Below are 18,389 nucleotides of genomic sequence, written 5' to 3' on the forward strand. Positions count from 1 at the left end.
TGAGTAATATTCCATTGTGTATATGTGCCACATCTTCTTTATCCATTCATCTGTCGATGGACACTTAGGTTGCTTCCATGTCCTGGCTATTGTAAGTAGTGCTGCAATGAACATTGTGGTACATGACTCTTTTTGAATTATGAACCCATAGTATTTTAATTGAGATCACACACCTGGTCTCAGGACTTAATGAAGCTCAGGTTCTTGATGTCTCATCACAGAAAGAATTCAGTGAGAGACAAAGTGATAGGTAAGAAGTGGATTTATTTAGAGAGAAATGCACTCCACAGACAGAGTGTGGGCCATCTCAGAAGGCAAGAGTAGCCTCGAAATATGGCGTGGTTAGTTTTCATGGGCTGAGTAATTTCATAGGCTAATGAGTGGGAGGATTATTCCAACTATTTTGGGGAAGGGGTGGAGATTTCCAGGAATTGGGCCACCACCCACTTTTTGGTCTTTATGGTCAGCCTTGGAACTGTCATGGCGCCTGTGGGTGTGTCATTTAGCTCGCTGATGTGTTACAATGAGCATATACTGAGGCTCGAGGTCCACTGGAAGTCAAATATTCTGCCATCTTGGACCTAGTTGGTTCTAACCAGCTTTCATCATAGCCTATGGCTATGTTGTTTTTTTAAAGGCTGTGCCCTGCCCCCTCCCCTCCTGTTTCACTCTGAGCCTGGATGTTGAATCAGAGGCCAGGTGACAGCAGTGGCGACTCAGCCAGCCTGCTGAGCCACAGCCGGAGGAGGAGGGCCCCTCAGCCACGACCCTGGATGAGGAATGAAAAGGAAGCACTTACTCTCCAGGGAGCCAGGGGGCCTCCAGAAAAATGGAAGAACTCAGAACCAGAGGGGCACCCCAAAGAGAGCCCCAGACTGGAGTGCCCTCTCCAGGACCCACCAGAATCTTCTTCATTGTCATGGAAACTACATCAGAGCTGCCTTCCTGGAAGCTGCCTTTCCTCCTCCCCCACTTCTCTTGGCTCAGAGACACAAGCTCCTCCCTAAACTGGTCCCATCCAGCTTAAAGCTGAGATTTGCTTGGGCTTGGCTCTCCTTGCTTGGGGAGGGTTCCTTGCTAAGCTCGATTAGTTTGGTCTTTATTGTACGTACTCACTAAACAACTATTTCCTGGGACCCTCATAAGCTTGAAGTAAGCTGGGGAAGACTTAAAGAGGCAAATGAGATCTTTTCCAGGTCCTGGAAAGCTCTCCATACAATCGGATGACCACGAGGCAGAAAAAGACTTGACAACAGAGATACAGGCAAGAATGTTGTAGGGTCTTTACGGAACCGATTCAGGATCTCTGGAAGGCTTCCTGGAGAAGAGAGGCAATAAGCATGAGTCTTAAATATTTCGGCAGAGAAGAGAGGGAAGTTTATTTTCATTTGTCCAGGATGATCTCCTGAAAGGAGCCCTAAACAGGTGCTAGAGGTTTGGTGTTCTAGCTCTGATCCTGACAACTGAAAGAGCTTGCATGTATCATTTCCTTCTCTGAAGCTCGACAGCCTCATCTGTAAAGTGGGGGTGTTAGATTAGATGAATTTTGAAAACAGGCCTGAGGTTTGGTCACTCTCTTGTGTTTATCACAAACAGGCAGGAAACAAATCAGGCTCTCCTCAAAGGAGGGCATAGACTGTAGACCCAGATTATCTCAGGAAAAAAAAAAAAAGACCTGGGGGATGTCATGTCCTGTGTGCCTCCATGGCTCCAGCCTAAGCAGCACAGCACACCAAGTGTCTATCTTGGTCACAGCTGCCTACCTGGCACCCAGCACTGTGTCTGGCACAATAAATATTTATTGAATGAATTGGTAAATGAATGAGGTGACAGACTATGAGTAGCTTTTGGCTAGAACTGACAGCAGTCCTGCCCCCAGATCATCAGATCCCTTGCGGCTTTTGCTCCCTCATACCTTGTGTTTGTTCTCAGGATAAGAAGAAAGATGGCGGAGAGAGAACTGCATTTTCAGAGATCCATGCCGGGCCTCTAGTTTCTGCTGCAATCAATAGAAAGTGGGTCACAGAACAGCTCTGTAGAGAGCAGACCCTTGAGAAAAAGTCTGGATTCCGTGCCAGTTTACATTTATTGAGGGCCTACTGTGTATCAGTTGTTGTCACATAGCTTTAATTCATTTAATTGTGGCCTCAAAGGACTGTACAGGAGAACATAGGGGATTGCGGGCTGCAAACCCCAGCGGCGCTGACGGAGTGACCTCCGCAAAGCCACTGCCCCTCTCTGAGTTTTCATTTTCAGTCTCTGCAAAATGGAAAAAATAGAACCCCTTCGCCAGCTTATGGGAGTGAAATGAGCACGTGGAAGCAGAGCGCTTCATAAATGCTCTTTATTATTGTTCCTCTGGGCATGGAAGTCCGCTCGCTTCCCCCCAGGGCGCACACATAGATATATTCACACTCCCACGTACACGCAGATGCACAGAGATGTGTGCAGACGCCAGCCGGAGGTGCTAGCCGAGCCTCAGGGCCACAGACGAGTCCCGCAGAGGAGACGTAGGGTCCTCGACTGCCCCCGTTTTCTCTCAGCTATTTATGAATGAACTCCGGCCGCGAGGAGTTTATTTTTTTATGAATGAGAGCCCAAGCGGTGAATGAAGCCGGGAGCCAGCCCCTGCGTTCTGATTGGCCCCCGCGGCTGGGAAACTCCGCCCCTCCGGCTCGGCCGGGCGAGTCTCGGGATTGGCGGGCGAGCCGGGCCCTGGGGTTTCATTCACAAAAGTCAATGAAACAAAGGGAACGGGGTGGGGGGAGAGAGAGCCGAGGCCGAGGCGAAGGAAATGCACCAATCAGCGGCTCCCCCGGGCTCACAACTGTCGGCGGCGCCCGGAAAACAAGCCGGTGCGCGGGGGACCCGGGGCCGGGGCCGCCTCGCTCCGGCCTAGCCCCACGGCCCTCAGTGGGGTCCCGGGGTATGCTCGGGACCCCCCGCTGCTCCAGCACAGACGCCCGGGCCTCAGGTGAGGCTGCGGGAGGGAGAGGGAGGGAGAATGTCTGCGATTCCCAGCCTCGCCTCCAACACGCACCACACTCTCACAGCCGCCTCCGCAGATTCCAGGGCAAGGGGTGGGAGACGCTGGGATTCAGGGTTGGAGGGGGAGCCAGAGTTGTGGGTGTGCGAATGGTGCGCTCCTCCGCGCGCCAGCGCACACGCGCGAGAGAGCGAACACACACACACACACACACACACACACACACACACACACACACACACACACACACACACACACACACACGTCTTATGTAACTGAGCCTGGGCAAAGCAGGGCTGCAGAAAGCAGCCGAAACGGCGAGCCCGGCTCCCAGGAGCAGGTGGGACCTCCTTTGGCGGGAGGGGAGTGGTGGCGACGCTAGGCTCGGCAGGCGGAAACCTCCCCATCGCCTAAGTGAGTCGGAGAAGTTTTGCCGTCGGACCCAGAGCCTCGCGACTGCCCCTCCCGGTCGCCCTTCCCCACCCCCACCTCGCTGCCTTCCCCCAGACGGTGTGCAAACGCAGCTCCCCCGCCCCCAGGTCTCTGCCCCCGCGCGGGGCCCGGGCCGTGTGGCCGGAGGGAGCGGCCGGATGGAGCGGAGGATGAAAGGCGAATACTTGGACCAGCAAGTGCCCTACACCTTCTGCAGCGTGAGCGCCGCGCCGGCCTCCACGCCCGCCCCCTCCCTGCACCCCGCCCCTACCCACCCAGCGGCCCCAACGGGGTCCAGGGCTGCCCGCCCCGGAGTCACCCCGGGACCCCAGCCCCGCCCCCCAGACCAGGCGGCCTCAGGGTGACTCGGGGGCATTCTTCCCCTTCTCCGCAGAAATCTCCCGGAAATGGGAGCTTGCGCGAAGCGCTGATGGTCCCGCAGGGGAAGCTCATGGACCCGGGCTCCCTGCCGCCCCCCGACTCCGAAGGTAAAGAGACAGAGCGACAAACCGCTACCCTCCCCACCTCACACACCCCGAGGGCTGACCCTGGAGCCCCCGCCCTTTTCCCAAAAGGACTCGCCCTCCAAGGGACTCTGGTCATTATCCGCCAGTACCCCCAAGGGGGAGGTCATCCGGCTCGCTAGGGCTCCCGCTCTCTCACGAGCACCTCCAGCTCACCTTCTCCAATTCCATTATTCACCCCTCAGATCTATTCCAGGATCTAAGTCACTTCCAGGAGACGTGGCTTGCTGAAGGTGAGTGGTTTTGTGACCTTTACTATTATTGGGGTGGGGGATGCTCTCTACCCCTACTATTCCAGCCTAGCCCGCTTCCTCTCTCCTCACCCTCAAGGGCCTCTGCAAGGCCCCTTCCCCACGTCCCCTGCCTCTCCACTCTTTCCAGCTCCCAGCGTGGTTACTTATATTGATATTTATTTTCTCTGCCCTGAGCCAGGCTTGTGTAACTAGGCCTGCGGATGAATCAGACCATTGTGTGGGGTATTTGCCTATTTGAATGGAACTTGGCCCCAGGCCCGTTTTCCTGGTTGAAATTTTCATTTGCAAAGTTTGTTTGGCACCAGCCGCCAGGCCGAGGTGTAGGTTGGGGTGTTGCGGGAGTCGGGAGTTTAAGAAACTGGAGGAGGAGTAGTAGAGATTCATTTGTTACTTCCTTTCTGGAATTGCCAAAACATTCATTGTTACACCCTTGGTTTCTCTTCTTCCCAGCCCGCAGCGCCAAACAATTTACTGTTTGAGCCAAAAGAACTGCAAAAGTTTAAATAATTCTTTTTTGCCTCACTTTGGCAAAGCAGCCCAGGGCTTCTTCCTCAAACAGCCTTGATTGTAATTCTAATGGCAACTGATCCTCCCGCCTCCTTCCCTCTTGACTACCTCCCTCCCCAGGCAAATTGCCCCTCCAGTTTGCTGGGGGCGGGGGTGGGGTGCGCTCTGAGCTGGAGGGGTGGGGTCAATAGCGAGACCTCCTCTGGGTAGCGAGGTGTGTTCCGGGATGGGGGGGGGTCTCCTGGTTGGATTCCTTGGTGTGTTTGGGTGGGGCCTGAGGGTGTTGCCGGTGGGGCTGCAGGTAGGAGGCTTATGGTGTTTAGGCAGTCTCTGAGAGGGAAGGGTTAACACCCCCATCTGAGGGTCCCTTCAGTGTAACACTGAAAACCAAGAAACTACAGCACTAGGAACCCCTTCTTGAGGGCTTTTCTCTTCTTTGGGATCTCCCCTTCCCTCCACCTTTGACGATTTTTCTAAACTCAAACCCAGCTCCTCTAGAGCCATCTTTAAAACCTTGGGGTAGAAGAGAAAGACCCCTGACTAGGTGAGACTAGATCTGTCTTGACGACTGTGGTGTCCCCAAAATATGTACGCTAACAGACTGACTGTTTAGCATAGAGCAAGCGCTCAAGACATTTTGTGGAATTCGAGGCTGAACGGCCTCGTGGGTGCTGGAGGGATCTGGGGGTTCTGGGGGAGATTGTGCACGTCTTGTCTTCCCCGATTCTGCAAGCCCTGTGTGCCCAGCTGCGAGTTACATGCAGAGCTATGCCCAGTCCTCCCATCTTCCGCTCGAGGTTTCGGAGCTAGGCTGGAGCTGAAGGACGCAGCGGTGTCGGTTTCCACCGTCTCTCAAAGACTTCCTTTCCCAAAGCCCGATTTCTGTCTGGCTTGCCAGGCTCCTCGTCTGTCAGCTGAGGGTCCCTAGGCTCCCCAGGTGGGCAGCTCCCGGGGCTGTGATCTAGGGGTAGGCTCAGAGGGTGGCATTTTGGAAGCAGCTGGGTTTGGAATGGGAAGGGGAGGAAAACGTTCTCATCTGCTCTCAACCTTGGAAGCCCCACCCCTTGGCGGTGGGGGTCTAGAAATTGTACTTGTGTCTATCTGCATGTGTCAGTGTGACAGCCAGTGTGTGTGCTTCCTGCTGCTGCCCTGGAAGTCCCTGTACATTTAAATCCAGTGGGTGGGGAGGTGGGGGTGGGGATCGCAAGACGGAGGTGGGGGGGGCCGCTGGGGTCTCCTTGGTTCCCTGTCCTTCCTTCTGAGGGAGCAGCTCAGGTTCCCAGCTGGCGATGGATGGCCAGGCGTGAGGGGGGGATGCTGAGGCCGATCGCTCCTTCTCGCTCTCTCTGCGGAGACAGATGCAGCTGCCGGGGCCCTGTCCCCCTGCACCATCCCAGCAGCGCCCCAGCCTCCTCTCCTGCCTCTTCCCACCAGGTCAGTGACCCTGCAGCCCAGAGGGAGTTTTGGGGTGGCAGGGAGGGACTAGCTCCTTTGGAAACTTGCCAGTGGTGGGGCGCGTGGGACTGGAGGCCAGAGCCCATCCTCCCTCAGCTTGATTTCCCCCTAAAGCCCCAATGTGGAGAGACGCAGTGGGTCCTTGAAGTGTGGGTGAGGCTGTGAAGATTTCGGGGGACACCCGGCTGGATGCTGGCGGAGGCGTTCTGGGTGCGGCGTCTGGTGTCCGTGCAACATTGAGGGGGAGGGGGAGGGGGGCTCTGTCGAGGCAGCTCAGACATCTTTGGGTTGGAGGTTTTCTAGATGGAGAGGGTGGGGGTGAAGTGAGACTAAGAAGGTGTGTCTGTTTTCGGGGTGCCTGGGATCTGCTCAGTTGCTGGAGAAATAATCAGGCTACTACAGGGAAACTCAGGCTCAGACAGGCTGAGCCCAGGCTGTGTCTGGCTATGGTTAAAGATGTGCCGCTTCTGGACGAGGGTTCCTTTCCGGGCTTGTTGGGAGCCCACAGGAACCCCCAGAGACAATGATGTTGGTCTCTTTGGCGGTAAGGAACATTGACTCTGGGTCATGTATGTCCTTTGTATGAGTCCGTGGATTCCCAAAAGCTCTGTGGATAGGTGGCAGGGGTCCTTGCGCCCTCTGATATGTGTATAAAATTGTTGGGGGTACACCCTACACAAAGGAATGTGAATTTTTCTAGGAAGAGAATGATCCGTAGCTTTTACGAGATTCTCAAAGGGGTGGGTCTGTGCTCCCCTTGCCATAAGAATCATTGCTCCCAAATCTTCCTCCAAGGTCTTCAGCTCCCTTGCCCCTTGGTTTTCCCTCATCGTATTTTTAAGTCCAAAAAGAGAACCTGTGTGGGAAGGGTATGCAGAGAGGATGTGTTTCATCCGTGTGCTGGCGTGAAGTAAGAGGCATCAGGGTGTGTGAACCTGCGTGTGTGCACGCTGGTGCTGCAGTCTGTCTGTGGGGCGATATGGGGTTAATCCCCTCTCCCAGTCTTTCCTAGCTACAATGCCTCCTTCTACATCTTTCTGTCTCCTCCCCTTCCAGAAGGCTCTTGGGGACAAATGTCCCCTCCATAGATAGAGAACTGGTTCCTTCCAGCACACTGCCAGGGTGGGGGCGGGGGAAGGGTGAGAGATGAGGCCAGTGGTGATACAATGGAGCAGAAGCTCCGGGGAATGGCCCCCCTTCCCCCTGGGGCTCCTTAAGGACCCCTTCACCCTGTAATTGTACCCTAGGAGGGGGAGAAGGTGATGGGGCATGTATCATATAGGTGGGTGGTTTGCCTGGGGTGGGCTTAGCTACTTGGTGGTTTTCACCTCCCAGCTCTCCTGGAGCCCAGCTTGGGAGGCCCCTAAGCCCCTTCTCTTCTACTGACTCCCGCCCCCCACTGGAGGGATGTTCCCTAAAATTCTCTCTTTCTGGGTATCGTGCTGGCTTGGCACATTTCCCGTCCCCTCCTTAATTATCTGCCATGTCCCCAGGCAGGTGAACTCCACCTTAGTGCCAGGATGGAGTTGAGGGCAGACCCTGGCACACTGGCTTGGCAGCCAGAGCTCAGCCAGCTCAACAAATACAGAGCGGCTGACACTCAAGACCAAACACGGTATTAGAAATTCTCCTGCTGTCCAGGAATGAGAGGCTCCACGTTACTGTTCCTATTCCCATCCTTGACAGTCTCTGTGCGACTGAAGCCCTGTCCTGCCCCTTTGGGAGAAGCCGGTGTTCCGGAGAGGGGCCAGGCAGGGACTGGGGTTCCCACCACAGCCCCTTCTTGCCTGGGCTGCTTTCTCATGGCCCTGGGATGAAGATAGTGCCACCTCTTTTGAGGTGTGGTCAGTGTGCTGGGGCGGGGGGGGCTCCTCTGGGACTGCTGGGGGGACTGGGGGTTCTGGTCCAACCTTCAGGCCTGAGGCAAGAGGAAGGACAAGATGACCCCAGGGCTCTCTAGCGTCACGTGACCTGGTCTGTGACGCCAGCAGGAGATGCCCCCAGCCCGTTACCTCCGTGGAAACCGGCAGTTAACGTAGCCCCAGAAGCAGACCTATGTGCGTCAGCCTCCCCCGTGTTCTGCACCTCCTCCACCCTTGGAACCCTCCTTGCCCAGGTGGCAGGGAGGGAAATATTGTCCATCTTGCTCTTATCACCCCCCTCCTGCCACTCTGGGGGTCTTGTCTGTGGGTGGGCCAGAGGGCACAGCAGGCATGGGCAGGGAGGGAAATATTGTCCATCTTGCTCTTATCACCCCCCTCCTGCCACTCTGGGGGTCTTGTCTGTGGGCGGGCCAGAGGGCACAGCAGGGATGGGCAGGGAGGGAAATATTGTCCATCTTGCTCTTATCACCCCCCTCCTGCCACTCTGGGGGTCTTGTCTGTGGGTGGGCCAGAGGGCACAGCAGGGATGGGCAGGGAGGGAAATATTGTCCATCTTGCTCTTATCACCCCCCTCCTGCCACTCTGGGGGTCTTGTCTGTGGGTGGGCCAGAGGGCACAGCAGGGATGGGCTTGGGCCTTGCACCCCTGGGCAGCTGAGCAGGTTTTGCACCCTTCCCTTTATCCAGTTTTCCAAACCTGCCTCTTCTTAAGAGCTACCAGGGGCATGCGTTAAAATACAGATGCCTGGCCCCCACCCCGGGCCTGTGGAATGAGACTCTCCAGAGGAGGGGACTGGGAATCCGTTGTTAACAATGCCCCAGGATTCTTGACTGGGCCCAGTTTGGGAATGGTTGCCTTTGTGCCCTAGTCGCGCTCCTGAAAAGATGTGCTGTGTGGTTTTTTGGTTGATTTGTTTTTGCCACGGGATTTCATGCCCTGGTGATCTATCTGATCACTTTAGGATGGTTCTATGCTTACTTTTCTTTCATAAATTCTTTAGCTGCTAGTGGTTCCTGATTCTTAAACCCCTCAGCCATTGGGTTCCCTCTGTCAGGAAGTCACCTACCTACAAACGTATATTTTATTTTATTTTATTTATTTTTTTATTGAAGTATCATTGATGTACAATATTGTGTTAGTTTCAGGTGTGCAGCAAAGTGATTTGGTTATACATGTATGTATGTGTATACCTATATTCTTTTTTTATTCCTTTCCATTATAGTTTATTACAAGATATTGAATATAGTTCCCTGTGCTATACCGTAAATCCTTGTTTATTTTATATACGGTAGTGTACGTCTGTTAATCCCATGCTCTCAACTTATCCCTCCCCCCCACCCCACATAAATGTGTATTTTAAAGCACTTGACACCTCTGATATTTAAAGTAAGTTGGTGAAGAATCCACTTGCCAAGCAATTGATCACAGCCTAAAGCATCCCTTGTGAGATGTGCTTTTCAGGGGACCTGCCTCTAATGTTACCTGGTGGTGGAGAGGGGGAGCCCTAAAGGGGAGGGAAGGGCTGATTGGTTAGGATCTCTTCAGTTCTTGCTCCCAGGCCCATGTTGCTGGCTCTCACCGGCCTGAGGACAAGGCGTCATTGTAGTTTATTCATATAGTTGACAAATAATGCATTGAGTGTCTCTTCTGAACGAGACCTTGTTTGAGGGGTGCTGGGGAGTCAGACAAATAAGACAGACAAAGCCCCTGCCCTCAGCAAGGTTAACTTTCTGGTAGAGGAGATGGACAATAAATTACACATAAGTTACATGTGCGTAAATTAATAAGTTCAGGTAGTCATATGTGCTAGGGAAAAAATAAAACAGGGATGCGATCGAGAGCCAGGAGGGACCACTTTGGTTTGGGTGGTCAGAGAAAGCCTCTGAGATAGCAAGGTGAGCTAACACTTCAAAGGCCAGAAAAAAACAGGCAAAGATGTGGGGAAGAGGGTTCAAGCTGGTCAAGTTTGAGGACCCAAAAGGAGACCAGAGCTCTGGAGAGTAACAGGCAAGGAGGGGCAGGTGAGAGAGGTAAGCAAGAGCCAGAAACTTGGGCGCCACAGAGGCCAAGGGCAAGAGCTTGGGGTTCATGCTTTAAGCAAGGGAGAGAAGTGATCGGATTTCTGTTGTAAAAAGATCCCTCTGACAGTTTTGGGGAGAGTAGATGTTGGGAGTTCTGATAACATGGCGTGGCTGAAATCCAAGGAAGAAATGATGGAGCCTTGGCCCAGGAGGGAAGCCATAGAGACTGGGGTGTGTCCTGTATAGACTAGGACGAGTGGCCGTGATCTCCAGCCATCTTCTCGTATCCCACACCCTTACCAGCCATTCTCCACTCTCCGGTCATTTTATCCATGAGTTTTCCTATTGTCCAATCTGAGAGCAATCTCCAGGGAACAAAAGACCCCTCTCCATGGGTTCCATTGCTTCATCTTCAAGCCAGTCTCTTCCCAGATTGATAGGAAGTCCCTCTCGGTGTCTACCCTTCCCCTTCCTGCTGTGATCTGTTTATTCCTGAGAGAGGGGCAAAAAGTGGGCAAAGACTCTGGGGTCAGGAGAGGTGCTGAGCTGTAACCCACCTGAAGGAGTTAGTGAGCCCAGGATAAGAACTAGAAATCAAAGCCCGGATATCCAGTCTGGAGGCCATGGATGAGCTGTTGTTCTATTTTAGTTTTCCTGCCTAATCCCCAAACTCAACTCTACCCACGCTGGCACCCTGGGGGTGCTCCTCAGAGCTCCAAGCTTGGGAACCCTTCTCTCTCTCCTAGTTGCCCATCAGAGCGATAAGGCACCTGACCTGCCAGTGTCCCCAGCCTCCTCTCCCATTGTCATCCTCTTATCACCTCTCTTGAACCATTCTCCTTCTTCCCTTCCATCTCCTTTACCAGGCTCTAGATTTCTACCTTTCACCCGGGAGGTTCTATAAAAGGCAGATTCCTGGGTCCAGCCCAGATTCAGAATCTTCCCATGTGATTCTAAGCCCACAGAATCTCACTCCTTACAGTACCTGCGCGCCCCAGATGTGGCTCTGCTGGGAGCTCTGAGGGAGCTTTGTAAACTGAGGCGCAGGGCTGTCTTCACTCATAAAAGTGGAGGGAAAAAAAGACAAGCGTCTAGGACAAAACTCTGGAATCTGCTCAGACGGGTTCTGAGAACTTGCAGCCTTCCCTCCAGGGTGTTAATGGAACCCAGAGATGGAGGTCGCTAGGACCTGGGGTGGAGTTGCCTTCAGTCCTAGGAAAGCTGTTTCCCTGCTTCGGGCTGGTGCTAATCTGCAGGGCTGCAATAATGGTGTCTGCCAGGGGCTGCCATCCGGGGCCCCCACCCCAGACTCACCTCTGGCCTCTCTCTGCAGCTCAGGTACCGGACAGTGATGAGCAGTTTGTTCCTGATTTCCATTCAGAAAACTGTGAGTAGAGGGCCTGGGTAGAGGCAATGGAGAGTAGGGGAGGGCAGGAAATGAGTCATAGGGATAGAGAATCCCAAAAGATCAACTTGTTCTGTCCTCTAGAAGAGGGTGAAGGGCAGGGCTCCCCATTCTTGGGTTTGGACCCAAAGACCAAGCAATAACTGGGAGATGAAGACCTTGCTTCAAATCGGGGCTTGTCCATCCTAGCTGTGTGACCTTGGAGCAGACATTTCATCTCTGTGATCCTCCATTTCCTTATTTCTGAAACGAGGGGCTTGGACCCGTGCAGCAGGGTCCAGTTCTACCATTCTAAGTTACTTTCATGCAACTGGGGGCGATTTTGCCCCCCAGGAGACATGGGGCAATGTTAGTTGACATTTGGGGTTGTCACAACTGAGGGTGGGGTGCTATTGGCATCTAGTGGGTAGAGGCCAGGGATGCCGCTAACATCCTACAATGCTCAGGATAGCCCCCATGACAAGGAATTATCTGGCCCAAATGTCACTAGTGCTACTGTTGAGAAACCCTGCTTTAATGTCGGATACTTTGCTCTCAACTATCTTCAATGACATGAAAACAGGGCACAAATGATCGACAACAGAACCGTCGATTGCAGGTTTTGACTCTCTCACATTCACTGCCTCGGAACCAACTCTGCTGCTCAGCCTGGTGGCTGGAGTTGGCGAACCCAGCAGGGGCCACAGGAAAGGCCAATGTTCTTCCCAGATAATTAGGAGCATGTGTATGATGCTAGTCAGCTGACAGGCAAGTGGGCTAATATCCAACCTTAACCAGAAAAAGAAAGATTCTTCATAGCCCCAAAGAAGAAAACATTTTTCTCCCTTGGAATTTTACAGGGCAGTCAGGAAAACCAGAGCCTTTCGTTGGAGGTGCTCACCCCTAGAAAGGTGTTTGGGGGGTGGGGGGATTGCATTAAATGTTGAACTTCAGACAGTTTCTTTGGTTCCTATGGGACATTAGCCTGAGGTATAAAGCTACACATAATGTAAATAGCCAACTGTTCTTAGAAGTGTCTGACAACGGAGATCCAGAGAAGGGGGATGAGGCTGTACTGGCACCCAGCTGGTCCTTAAAGAGCAGAAGGTGTCCGAAGCTCTTCCTGCCTCTCCTGTGACACTCTCTGGCCTTGCTCTGCCTCTCCCGACCCCCACAGTAGCTTTCCACAGCCCCACGACCAGGATCAAGAAGGAACCCCAGAGTCCCCGCACAGAGCGGGCCCTGCCCTGCAGCAGGAAGCCGCCCCTCTCCTACCATCATGGCGAGCAGTGCCTTTATTCCAGGTGAGCCCCAGCCCCGCCCTGGGGAAGGGTTGGATGGAGGGTGGGGGTGGGCACCTGTGAGCAATGGCAGCGGTTGAGATGCAGGTTAGACACGGAAAGGATTTCCGAGCTCCTGTAATGCAGTAATGTAACTCAGGATTTCCTGAGTAGTTAGGATGAAAAATGCAGCAGCGGGTTCAAGGGATGTGTGTTAAGACCCAGGCAGGGTGTTTCCACTGGAGAAGCTGCTGTCTGACCCAGCCCAGCTGCTCTGGGCTGGGGAGAGGTGTTCTAAAGATTACACCCAGCTTCAGGATTAAGAAAGGAGAAGAAAAAGTTCATTTGGGGCTGAGTCTGGCTCATGCTGTTCCTTTCCCGGCACCCTCTACTCTTCTCCCATAATCCCTGTGACCTGACTTCCCAGGGAGTGAAGCGTTCAGAGATGCTCGCCCAGCTTCTCTGCCCCCTCACCCCTGTCTCCCCCTCACCTCCAGTGCCTATGACCCCCCTAGACAAATCGTCATCAAGTCCCCCGCCCCTGGTGCCCCCGGACAGTCGCCCCTGCAACCCTTTCCCCGGGCAGAACAACGGAGTTTCCTGAGATCTTCTGGCACCTCCCAGCCCCACCCTGGCCATGGGTACCTCGGGGAGCATAGGTAAGGTGACAAGGAGAACCAGGTCTCACCAGTTTTTTCTCAATCCCTGAGTGTTCTTCGCTGCCCTTAAGAAACCTGGCATGGGGGGAGGTAGGGAGGAAGGGATATTGACATCCCCCCCCGTCCCCCCCCGCCGGAGCCCACTCTGTGAGCTCTGGGAGCAGCAGGCACAAGGAGGGCTTCGTTTAATATTCTCTTTTCTTCCTTCTCCATCCAACCACATCCAGCTCTGTCTTCCAGCAGCCCCTGGATATCTGCCACTCCTTCACACCCTCTCAGGGAGGGGGCCGGGAACCTCTCCCAGCCCCCTACCAACACCAGCTGTCGGAGCCCTGCCCACCCTACCCCCAGCAGAGCTTCAAGCGGGAATACCTTGACCCCCTGTATGAACAGGCCGGCCAGCCCGGCCAGCCGGCAGTGGGCCAGGGTGGAATCAATGGGCACAGGTACCCAGGGGCGGGGGTAGTGATCAAACAGGAGCAGATGGACTTCTCCTACGACTCAGGTAAGAGATGCTCCCGGGAAGGAGATGGAGGGGTTTTGGTGGGATTGCTGGGTGGGGTGGCATGTGATCAGTTCCATTAAACCTAGAATGTCTCCCCACAAGTTTTTTTACCTTCCCATCCATTTACCAGTTCATACATTCAACCCACCCACCTACCACTTCTTTTCATAGATTCAAAAGAACTGTCACTTTTCAATCAGCAAACTTATATTCAGATAAGAGATAAGTGACAGGTGCAAGTCCTTGCCCTCAGGTAGCTTGTGACTTGATAGGAAAGTTAAGGCATTTCTTCCTATTTCTATTTAGCAGGTGCTTGGGGGTTTAATTACCTACTGAGATTTAAGTACTGTGCCAGGAGCATGTGTGTGCAGTTGGAGGACACAAAGATGAATAGGACGTGTCATTGGTCCCTGTCCCCACAGAAGCTTAAAAATACAAAGGGATTTTAATGAGGAGAAACATGAACTTGAAACTAGCCAGGTTCACAGTTCCCAGTTGGAAGGCGGGGTTCACATGTGGTTTTCACATCCTGTTCCGAGCCTCCAGGTTGGAAGGACCCGCCATCCTGGCCAGACCGGAAGTAGGGACTGCTTTAAATTCTAGTTCCACCTGGCTGTTGACAGGAGTGAGATGCACTCAGCTGCAGTGTTCAAAAACAGCTACAGCTCAAAACCCCATGCGCCCAGGAAAGGCCCAGAAAACCTTGTCTCCTGTTAACATTGCTACCAGCTCCAAATTTGAGTTTATCTGCAAACTTGCATTAGAAAAAATAAATTCAGAGATTAGGGTAGGCTCAGAGCTGGCCAGAGCTTTTGAATTTCTCTATTCCTGGTGCCCAGTCTTTTCGGGACAGGGGGGTGAGCCCCAAATCCTCCAGGCTGCCCCAGCAAGAACCAGAAAGGTGCACCCACCTCTCCTCAAGCCCGGGCCCTAAGCCTGAGCCGTGCCCGGCAGTGAGATGGAGGAAGGAGGAGGGAGACGCTCTTGCCGCCGACCTTCAAAGGATGTAGACCGGAGGAGATCGTGTTACATGCCCTTGAACTCCTGCCCCTCCCCCTTCAGCTTTCTCTGAATGGAGTCAGGAATTCCATTCACAAAATGGAGGCATGAATGAGCCCACCCTCCCGCCTCCTCCCGGAGGTGTCGGGTTTCACCATCTCATTCATAGGTGGGAGTGGTGGGGGTAGGGCGGGAAGGGGCTGGCACTTGAAGGGCTGGCTTTGCACCGGGGCCGCCTCCAGGTGGGGTGGGGAGGTGTCAGTTCCGTGGAATGGAATGAAATAGAGTGGACTGTCTGCTGTCAGACCTGAAAACACACAGCCCCGTGTGCCCACTGCCTCTTCCACAAATAGATGCATGCGTGTTCTCTCTCTCCCCCCGCCCCACCCCCACTCCTTTCCTCCCTCTCTCCCTCCCTCCCTCACACCCGCACTGGGCTGGAACCTGCCCTGCTGACCGGACGTCAGCCCATTCCAAGGGAATCTTAGGCTGGGACATTGAACCCTTTCCCCGGAGGTTCATCTCTACCCTCCTCCTCCCCATAAACTCACAGGAAACAGCTGCTCCCTGGAATCCTGGGCCTTGTGGAGCAGCTTTGCCCAGCCCCAGCTGCTGCCATCCAGGCCCTCTGGCCCCGCCCTCAAGTTGAGGGCTTCCGGCTTCTCACTCCCTCTGGGGGGAACTTCCCCTAGGATTTGGTGGTAGGCAGGCCTCTTGGAAAAGAACCGGAAGGCAGGCTGGCAGAAGAAGTTCTTGAATGTGTGCAGGACTGCCGCCCCTACCCCAGCTACCTATAACATCGCCCTTTTTTCTTTCTTCCCCCCCGCCAGACGTCCCTGGGTATGCTTCAATGTACCTTCACGCAGAGGGTTTCTCCGGGCCCTCTCCAGGTGACGGGACCATGGGTAAGGCAGCCTCCTACCTCCCCTGCCAAGCCCTCCAAGTTTGGAGGAGGGAGTCGTGCCTTGGGGGAGGGGCTCCTGGCCAGGAGTCCCTCTGGACTCTCTGGGGTCTCGTATCAGTGAACCCCCAGATCTGAGTGATCCCTGCAACTTCCTCCTCAAGGCTATGGCTATGAGAAACCTCTGCGACCATTCCCAGATGATGTCTGCGTCGTCCCTGAGAAATTTGAAGGTCAGAGAAGTGACCTTTCATGCCCTCTGTGTCCCCCAGGAATCACATCACATTTCATGAGAAAGGGCCTGGAGAGACCCCTGGGGAGAGGGGACCGGGTTGCTTGGGGGACCAGAGGGCACAAGCCCTCCACCGCCTGTTTCCTGTGTTCCCCAGGAGACATCAAGCAGGAAGGGGCGGGAGCCTTCAGAGAGGGGCCGCCCTACCAGCGCCGGGGCGCGTTGCAGCTGTGGCAGTTTCTGGTGGCCCTGCTGGATGACCCGACAAATGCCCACTTCATTGCCTGGACCGGCCGGGGGATGGAGTTCAAACTAATTGAGCCTGAGGAGGTGGGCCTCTCAGATGTCCCCACCCCTCCTCCCAACGACTTTGGGGCCTGGAGATGAGAGCACCTGGGAACTGGTGGCATGTGCCTTCACCAGCACCGTTGCTTTATTTAACCTGAATTCCTGCCAAACCAGGGTCTGTGGGCTGGGGCTTAGCTGCAGGGCCAGCTGAGCATTTGCACCAAGAATCTCAAGTACTCTTTCTGACCTGCGCCCCATTATTTCCTCCGCTGAGCTGCCATCGCCATCCCCAAACTCTGTCTCCTGTCCCCAGGTCGCCAGGCTCTGGGGCATCCAGAAGAACCGGCCAGCCATGAATTACGACAAACTGAGCCGCTCACTCCGATACTACTACGAGAAAGGCATCATGCAGAAGGTCGGGCTTAGGGGTCCAAGGACAAGGGGGTGGGGGGCAGTGGAGGTGGGAAGGTGATGGGGGCAGGAGAGCACTCTCACAAGTTTGAAGGAGCAGACAGTGAACCAGTCAGAGAAGTCAAACTGGACAATCCCAAGATTTCCCTCTCCCAAAACAGTGATACACATAAATAGTAATGGAAAAGCCTAAAGCATGGAGAGGTTGAGATTAGAGAACAGGAGCTTCTTAGAAGAACCAGCTGGAGGAGAAATGTGCCCCGGGCATCTGTAGGAGGGCTGCTCTCCCCACCCCAACACTGACCCGGCCCTCTCTTCCCACAGGTGGCTGGCGAGCGTTACGTGTATAAGTTTGTGTGCGAGCCCGAGGCCCTCTTCTCTCTGGCCTTCCCGGACAATCAGCGTCCAACTCTCAAGGCTGAGTTTGACCGGCCCATCAGTGAGGAGGACACAGTCCCTTTGTCCCACTTGGACGAGAGCCCCGCCTACCTCCCAGAGCTGGCTGGCCCCGCCCAGCCCTTTGGCCCCAAGGGTGGCTACTCTTACTAGCCCCTAGCAGCTGCTCCCCTGCTGCCGGGGGTGCTGCCCTGTGTACATAGAGCTGAATTTGGTGTCAGGGAAACTCCCACTCTGAAACCCACAGATGTCTTTGGAGCAGATCCCCTCTGCCCATCAGTCACTCCAGCCCAGACTCTGAGCTGCTCCCCAGAGTTGATGGGAAGGGAAAGTGGAGACACTGCGAGTGTGAAGGTGGTGTCTCTGAAACTCCTCCGGGGACTCCACCTCTGGCCTCTTCCTAGGTCCTGCTTAGAGGCCAAGCCCCACTCCCTCTCCCCCATCACAGAGAACAAGAGTTTGTTCTGTTCTGGGGGACAGAGAAGGAGCTTCCCCACTTCATCCTGGCGGAGAGGGAGACATTGAGCTCCCCTGATCTCCCATGCTGGGGAGACGGCACGCTGCATCCCGCACTCTGCTCCAGGCTGTGGCCCTGGAGGGTCCTACTTGGCAGTTCTTGGTGCTCTTTGTTCCTAGAGTCGGGGAAGCTGGAGTGAGGAACCTGGGATGGGGGAGGGCTTGCCAGGTGGAGGAGGGATGGCTGGGCTCTGCTCCCAGGGCCCTCTGCCTTTTCCTAGGCCCAGGCCTGGGATTTCACCTCCATCTCCACTACATCTGCCAGACCCTAATAAAGGCCCCTGCGTCTCCTGTGAGTTCTCCTTTGTCCTCTTTGCTGCCATGGGAGAAGGACCTGGGGCTGGAAAGAGCTCTGGCCTTAGGGGCACGTGACCTGAGTTTGGGGCCTGGCCCTGACACTTAACTTCCCTTATGGGTTTAGGAAAAAACAATTGACCTCTGACTTTTTCCTCCGGAAAATGGGCTCAGTGATACCTGCTCTTTCCCCCTCCCAGGATTATCGTGTGAGGACTGTCTGAAATAATGGACAAAGGGTACTTTGTAATCTGGCCTAGTGCCCGCTGGCCACCTGCAGCCATCTCCCTGTCCAGGATGAGGGAAGTGGGAGCCTAGGAGAGCTTTGAGGGCCTCCTGGGGCTTCTTCAGGCAGAGTTTGGCCTGTGGTTTCTGTGATCACAGTTGCTCCCATGACCATGCTACCCATGTGTACCCCAACTGTGTGTCCCCTCCCGCCGTGGCTCCAGGTTGCTGTTTTTG

The 18,389-nt window shown here is 54.5% G+C and overlaps 1 protein-coding gene across 5 annotated transcripts; it reads left to right on the forward strand.

Moving 5' to 3' along the window:
* Positions 1–3,553: 3,553 nt before the first annotated feature.
* ETV4 (ETS variant transcription factor 4) lies at positions 3,554–17,890 on the forward strand (the record flags this gene model as incomplete). Of its 5 annotated transcripts, none has more annotated exons than XM_082678547.1 (12): positions 3,554–3,636; positions 3,813–3,906; positions 4,128–4,175; positions 11,396–11,449; positions 12,624–12,750; positions 13,224–13,385; positions 13,613–13,890; positions 15,720–15,794; positions 15,955–16,023; positions 16,180–16,352; positions 16,624–16,725; positions 17,046–17,890. In XM_082678547.1, the coding sequence occupies 12 exons, from the start codon at positions 3,577–3,579 to the stop codon at positions 17,268–17,270; spliced, it is 1,467 nt and encodes a 488-aa protein (XP_082534673.1). In that variant the 3' UTR covers positions 17,271–17,890. The 5 variants fall into 5 exon arrangements, with proteins under 5 accessions (XP_082534673.1, XP_082534674.1, XP_082534677.1 ...); XM_082678548.1 differs by having other exon boundaries at positions 3,577–3,636; positions 13,218–13,385; XM_082678551.1 differs by having other exon boundaries at positions 3,577–3,636; positions 15,720–15,779.
* Positions 17,891–18,389: the final 499 nt, after the last annotated feature.

The sequence above is a fragment of the Grampus griseus genome (assembly GCF_964374135.1).
Source record: "Grampus griseus genome assembly, chromosome: 20".
NCBI lineage: Eukaryota > Metazoa > Chordata > Mammalia > Artiodactyla > Delphinidae > Grampus > Grampus griseus.